Source organism: Belonocnema kinseyi, chromosome 5, assembly GCF_010883055.1.
Source record: "Belonocnema kinseyi isolate 2016_QV_RU_SX_M_011 chromosome 5, B_treatae_v1, whole genome shotgun sequence".
Lineage (NCBI taxonomy): Eukaryota > Metazoa > Arthropoda > Insecta > Hymenoptera > Cynipidae > Belonocnema > Belonocnema kinseyi.
In genome coordinates this window covers 131467432-131474950 of record NC_046661.1, presented here as the reverse complement: position 1 = coordinate 131474950, position 7519 = coordinate 131467432, and the positions used below count along the sequence as shown (strand labels likewise).

At 28.7% G+C, this 7519-nt stretch overlaps 1 protein-coding gene across 1 annotated transcript; it reads right to left on the bottom strand.

Moving 5' to 3' along the window:
* Nucleotides 1–3194: 3194 nt before the first annotated feature.
* On the bottom strand, nucleotides 3195–7513 carry LOC117172832. Its single transcript, XM_033361077.1, has 2 exons — nucleotides 7402–7513; nucleotides 3195–4579 (listed from the first exon to the last, which is right to left on the bottom strand). Exons 1-2 carry the CDS (start codon nucleotides 7492–7494, stop codon nucleotides 3671–3673), a joined length of 1002 nt encoding a protein of 333 aa, XP_033216968.1. The 5' UTR covers nucleotides 7495–7513; the 3' UTR covers nucleotides 3195–3670.
* Between the last annotated feature and the right edge of the window lie 6 nt (nucleotides 7514–7519).

The window sequence follows — 7519 nt, the reverse complement described above, 5'->3', positions numbered from 1 at the left end:
TATAGAGCTCCAAGGAGATTATGTTGAAAAATAAAAAAAAATTTACCCAAAAAAAATGGTTTTTATACTTCATTCTAAGGACTTATTGAACTACCCTCGTAAATGTACGTAGCCCGCGAAAATTGAAAAGTCACTTTACTTTTTGAACACACCTCGTACACTAGGTTGGCTGAAAGATTACATTTGAGAAATTCTAACAGGCTTGTTGGGCAAATCGTTCTCGTCAGCAAATAAACTTATGCCTATTATTTTACTTTTAAGAAAAAATATGTTCAGAACTCGCTCTGAGGCTTCAAAGTTTCCTAATTTAAAGTTGATAAATACTGACATCTACTACAGGTTTAACACAGAGAGCAACTATAAATTTATCAGCTTATTATTACTCTGCCATTCTACTCATTGTCAGTGACCGCAGCTTGGTATCGCAGCAAATAACGGTGCACAATGAGCGGGCCAACCGAGGATCAACTTTTTTTGCAGCTATCCACCTGCACTCCCTGCAGTCGGTGTTAAACCTATATGTGTCATTTTTTATAAGCTTATCTTACTCCTTACTCAATGTCAATTGAACGTTTATTTTTTTTCTTAGAAATCTATTCCCAATAGTCTAAAGAATATCTTTTCAAAATTTCAAGTTACACAAGTATTTCTAAGGATCACAATGAGCCTTGGATCATTTGGGTCTTGGGTTACTTGGGTCCTAGGGCACATGGGTCTTGGGACATTTGGCTCTTGAGGCATTTAACTCTTGCGGCATTTTGGTCTTGGAGCACTAAGCCTCAGGGGCACTTGGGTCTCTTGGGTTTCAAAATACTAAAATGTGCTATATTATCGATCTAAAAATAAATGTTCTCAGCACAAGAAAACGTACACTTTTTCTAAGCATCCGGTAACAAGTATTAATTTATTTAGACCATATCTGTATCGCATCCTCCCTATGTATAGTAGCCATTGACTTGAAAACTCGTTTTCTGTTGATTTTTTTTATACAGTATGTAAACTTTAATAATATAATGTATTCATTAATATTATAAAATATTCGGTTTCTGTCTCGATCCTAGATCGTTAATTTTATGTTAAAGTCCAATATAAAGTTGGAAGAGCTTAAACACGGCCACTATAAACTTAAGAATTAATCAATGAATTTTAGTTAACACTTTAAAAATAATATGCGATATAAACTAATAAGATAGGAGTTGATAGGAGGAGAAGATAAAGTAAATTTATTTCATGTTGAACAAATATTATATATAGCACTGGATATCCAATATTAGCATTATATCTAATAATGATGGCAGAATAATATTAATTGTGCAGAACAAGATAAATAATGTACCTATTATCTAATAAATTCGAGACAAGTGGAGGTTTGAAAATGTATACCGCCAATAAATACAAAAAAAATGGAATACAAATGTCTGTTGGGTCTTGGGGCACATGGGTCCTTTGGGTCTTGAGTTACTTGGGTCTTGGGGCACATGGGTCTGGGTCACATGGGTCTTGGGTCACATGGGTCTTGGGTCACATGGGTCTTGGGTCACTGGGGCCTTGGGGCACTTGACCCGAATTGAAATTATGGAATGGCCAGTAGGCAAGCAGCACGTAGTCTTCCCATTTCATTTGACTAAAGTTGTAGAAAATCAAGATTCTCTACAGACTCTGTATAATTAATTTAATCTGAAAAAAGGTAAACTGAAATATAATAGTCTTTGTAGCTCAAAGTCGGGTAAAACTAAAATCACAACATTAAATCATTATTCAATTATCAATTTATTCCATTTACTCGTATTACCCACTCAAGCAGAAAAGATTACAACCATATATTGACGAATTATATTACATACAATCAATAAACCTTAATAAATCAAGTACAATTTTAAAAATAAGAGTACAAAATAAGCACAGAGTAAAAAAATTATTTTTATTTTCTTCTGTGCAAAAATACGGCATAAAGTAAATCTTATTGAAATAACTTATAAAAGAATAAAATACACATTCGATGATTAGTAACATTCAGTTTTTTCTTCAATCCCTAGAATGATTAATTAAAAACACCTTTTAAGACAATAACATAAAAATTTAAAGAAAAAAGGTTAATCGAACAAAGAGACGATTTTCAACTAAAATTATGAATCTTCGACCAAAAAGGTATATTTAATCATTTTTTTGAATTACTTTTTAATTCTTCTTTTTTAATAAAGTAGTTCAACTTTCAACGAAAAATATCATCGTTAATATTTCAAACAAAAATACGAATATTCAACAAAATAGTTTAAACTTGAACCAAAACAGATAATTAATTTTCCATTAAACAGTTTGATGATATTTTCATGAATAGATGCATTTTTAACCCAATCTTCAAATTTTCAATCAAAAACATACATTTTTATTAAGGAAAAGGCGAATATTCAACAAAATACTCTAATTTTCTACTAAAAAAATATATTATTTCAATAAAAATATACAATATTTAATTTTCGGTTAAAGAAAAATGAAATTTGTACCAGAAAAGTGATGTATTTTCAACAAGAAAGTTCACTTTCAACTAAAAAAGCTCAATCTTTAATAAAATAAATTAATTTTTACCCAAATATTTGAATTTTCAAGCCAAAACATTTTAATTTTCAACTGAGATAAATTTTCTATAAAAAAGAACAATTTTCAACCAAATAGTTAAATTTTCAAACAAAAAGATTACTTTTAGCCAAAACTATTAATTTTCTACCGAAAAAGACGATTTTTCAACTAAACAGCTTAGGTTCCCATAAAAAACATTTCTATTTTCGAAAACAATTGCATAATTAAATTTTTAGTTAAAAAATATATTTTCAGCATAATAGTTCAATTTTAAATAAAAAAAGATTATTTATTTATTTAAAATCCCAAAAAGATACATTTTAAAAACAAAATTATAATTTTTAACCAATAAAAATTAATGTTGAATCAAGTATCTGAATCTGACGAAAAAATGTTTAATTAATTAATAATAAAAGCCACGTTCATAACCAAATAGTTGCAGTTTCAAGCAAAAAAGATACATTTTTTTAACAACAAAAAATCAATTTTTAACCAAATATATGCATTTTCAAACAAACGGACGAAATTCCCAACAAAAAGATTAAACTGCAACCTAGAATGTTGAATTTTCAACAAAAAAAGTTAATTCTCAAATAAGAAATATGACACTCTACAAAAAATAGAACATTCTATCAAAAAATACGAATGTTAAACAAAACAATTAAATTTTCGACCAAAAATATAACTTTAACGAATTGTCGAATTGTGAACGCAAAAATTAATTTTCTTAAGAAATAATAACATTTTTAACCAAAAAGATAAACTACGAACAAAAAATATAATAGTACTTTAAAAAAAAAAGAATCAGCTTTCTAACAAAAAATGGATGGACTTTCTTATTGGATTATGTTATTTCATTTTGCATTCAAGCAGAAGGAACAAGAAAAGGCGAAAGTTTCTTGAAAATAAGGGCTGACAGAATTCTTTAAAAAATATTAAATCAATTTTTTTAGCTAAAATCTAAAAAAAATCTGAAAATCTAAAATTATTTTCCTTAAAAATAAGTTTAAAAATGTTAATTAATTAATTTTTTTTGTTCACCTCGCAAAATGAATCAACCTAATATTTATTGTTTCAAATTAAGATTGAAATTTCAATTTATATGACAGTCGACAAAGTCAGATTCTGAACTCTCTTTTTTTCCATCAAAATTTTCATAGAATCCATCATAGATAATAACGTGCTGATTCGAATAAAGCAATTCTTCCGTTTCGAAGTCCCTCTCGGGAATAAATCCTCCAAAAGGATTTTTGTCCAGGGAAAAATAATCAACAGACTTCCCTAAAAGTTTGCACAACCTTTCATGATCTTTCCTTGCTCGATCCTCTGATCCTGCCGTTAAGGCAAAAGGAACCTCCAGTTCCTCCAACATCAAAATTGTATCTTTCCAAGTGCAGTCTGACATTCCCAACTCACTTTCATGCAGATTGAGATTGTATCCCAAAATGATGTTGGGTTGGACGAATAAATCACTTCTGCAGTATTGCTCATATCTTAAAGCATGACATTCCACTTGTAAGGTTGCTTCTTCCATTTTAAGACAACTAGGAAAATCGTGAAAGAAACTATCAAGACTATAACTTTCGCTAAAAATCTTCGGTCCAATAAAAACGATCTTTAGATTTTGTAGCCTTTTTAATAAAAAGAAGACAGGCATCCAGTTAGCATAGGTAGCAACTTCCATTCCAGTAGCTCCGATCACATGAATGACCATAAAAGAATCAATCAAGTTCAGTTTCATCACAGCATAAACAAAAGTTAATGGTCTGGTGTGCAAATTGGAAAGCATCAACTTGTGCAAATCCTCATTCCTTTTCTTGAATTGGAAAAAAGAATCCAAGAATTCCTGCATTGAGCTTGGAAAAGCTGTTTCTGGTTTGAATTTAATTAATCCATTCAAATCGGGCGGGCTTTCCATCATCGAAAGCTGGAAAGCTAGCGACAAATGTTTGCAAAGTTGTTGATGTCTAAAGTCGTTCTCGTGGATCTTGCAAAGGCTTACCTGGAATTTTTTTAATTAAGAAGGAGAGGTCGCAAGATGTGCATCACTGATTCGACTGAAGCTTGACATCGTGAAAGTACAAGAAAATCCATTAGATGCTTTTTTTTCGTTCCAATCGGTCTTAGTTTCCGAGATATTTAGCTTTGAGATATTATAGAATGCTCGACTTTGATTTACTTTCATTTTGCACTTTGACCCTGTAGAGCCCCAGTCGGATCAGCGATGCACATCTCCCGAGATGTGCATCGCCAAATGTAAAATCAGGGCCAAAAGTCAGGGTGGCCCCTTACTTCTTTTGATTGCAGATCGCACAAGAAATCTGAATTGTTAAATAAAAATATCCTGAAGGTTTAAGATCTTCCGAATTCAAGAATATGCTCAACTTTAAAAAATCTGAAAACCTTCAAAGATATTCTTTAAATACTCTTAAATACAATAATTTTTTTAAATTCTAAAACAGACAATAATTTATTTATTACAAGAATTTATTTACAAATAATTTATTTTGAGAACAAATGAAGAAATGAAATAGTTTGAGAGCTCCACTTGCGTAGTTTTCTGATGCGAGTGCAGTACAATAATTAAATTTATAGTAAACTGGAAGGAATAGCATGACAAGTGGTAGAAAAAAAGTATCTTTTCATTGACAATTCTTCTTTTTTTTCTACTACTTTTCCTGCTGTTCCATGTTCCAAAACTAATTGAGCCCAAAAAAATTCTAAATGATTTTTTTGGCAAAAGAAGCTATTTAATCATCCATTTAATGAATGAACTGTACTCGCCTAAAAAAACTGCGCATGAAAAGAGACCGAAAGTACCTGGTTTTTTAAAATGTTTTAACCTCTAACTATTGACAAAATATTTTAGGATAAAAGTGATCATATGGATTAATTCGGAAAAATTTAAACTTTCAGATTCTTTTTATTAAACAATTCATAAATTTTGTTGAGCAAGCTGAAATCAAAATAAGTCAGGGCCCCGGATTTTTTTCCGAATTTCATATCCGAAATAGATCAGGGCGTCTACGAATTAATAACTAATCAGGTTTTCCTATGTGTGATTGTATGTATTGTGATGTCTTGTTTTATTTTTTTAAGGAGATCATTTACAAATTACGTAAGACATGTACGTAAAAAACAGTATAAAATAGCTAAATTGTCAACGAATGTGAAAAATCTTTGATTAAAAAAAAAACAATAATTCTAAACAAAAAGTTTAATAGTTAAATTTAAATTTTCGTTAAAAAATAATTGAATTCAACCTAAAAATACGGATTTTAAGAAAATTAGTGGAATCCTCACCATCAAAAAGTTAAATTGTCTACGAATTTTTAACCTAGAAAGATTTTTAATCAAAGAATATCAAAAGAATCTAATCCAAAATGTTTAACTTTCAAGCCAAAGGTGGATTTTCTACCAAAGAAAGAAAAATTTTCAACAAAATAATTAAATTACAAATGAATTTTTAACAAAAAATGGAATAGATAAATTTTCAGTACAAAAATTAATTTTCCACAAAATAAAATAATTTTTAACCAAATGAAATGTTCAGTTAATGAAATTTATTTATAATTAGAATTATCAGAATTTAACCAAAAATATTATTTTAAACCAAATAGTTGGATTTTCAATTTATAAGGTTAATTTTCCACCAAAAAAAGACAAATTTTTTACGAAATAAACTTTCAACTTAAAATAAAATAGATAAATTTTTAATACAAAAATAATTTCCAAACAATTAAAATAAATTGTCAATGAGATAAATCAATTTTTATTTAAAAAGACGAATTTTAAATGAAGAAGATTAAATTCCAATCAGAAAAGATAAATTTTCGACAGAAAATGGAATAGTTAAATTTTCAGTTGCAAAAATTAATTTCCAATCCAAAATAAATATAATTTTCAATGATAGACATGGTTTTTTAACCATGTACAGGAATTATTATTAATGCAATAGTTTAAGTTTCAACTAATGAAGATTAATTTCAAACCAAAGATCAAACAGTTAAAAAATTTTAACTGATTGTGAATTCTCTTTTGTTAAAGCTCCTTTGGCATTAAAGAGCACATTCTCATCACGTATCTCGTGCTTCACACTTAATTTTTTCCAAATTGTGAACTTTTCTACATTATGTTAAACACTATTATATCAAATGTATATTATATTTATGTCTGCACTTCGGGCTGGGATTACAATAAACTTGCGTCGTTTTTTTTATAAATTCAATTTATTTATTTGCTAAGCGTTTTTTTACGACTCAATCTGAAAATACGCATCCTAGCGTAAAGTGGTTCTCAAAAAATGTGCAGATATTTTGGCGACAAATTTTGTTAATTGAAATGTTATTGTAGCTTGAATAATTTTTCAAAGAGTTATTTTTAAATTATTTTTAACGTATTTTTATAACAAATTTGTAGATCTTTTTTGGGTGAACAACTTTCGTCAATTCATTTTTTTTGTACCTTGCGTCTTTTTTCCAAAAATTTACTTTTTATTTTTAATGTTATTTTTCGAAATTAAACCCAAAACTATGCATCCTATCCAAAAATTATTGATGGCAAATTTGTAGCTCTCTTTTGGGAGAGAAACTTGTTGACTAATTTTTTCCATAGCTTGTGTCGTTTATGCTAAAATTTAATTTTTCATTTTAAATGTTGTTTTTTACGAATAAAATAAAAACTTTTTCTATGACTGAAATAACGTTTGAAAAATTGTAGAAAGAAAAAAATTGTTAAACTAATAACTATATTTAAAAATTATTAATTTATTATCTAAATTGGAAGCATTAGTTGTCCAAAAGCCAACAAATAAATAAAACTCACCCCACACTTGCAATTCCTCAACAAATCCAAGTTACTTTCATGACAAACGAAACAGGTTTTCGGATAAAGAAACATCTCCTTCTCATAATCCATAAGCTCTCTTCCAAGTTTCGTCTTC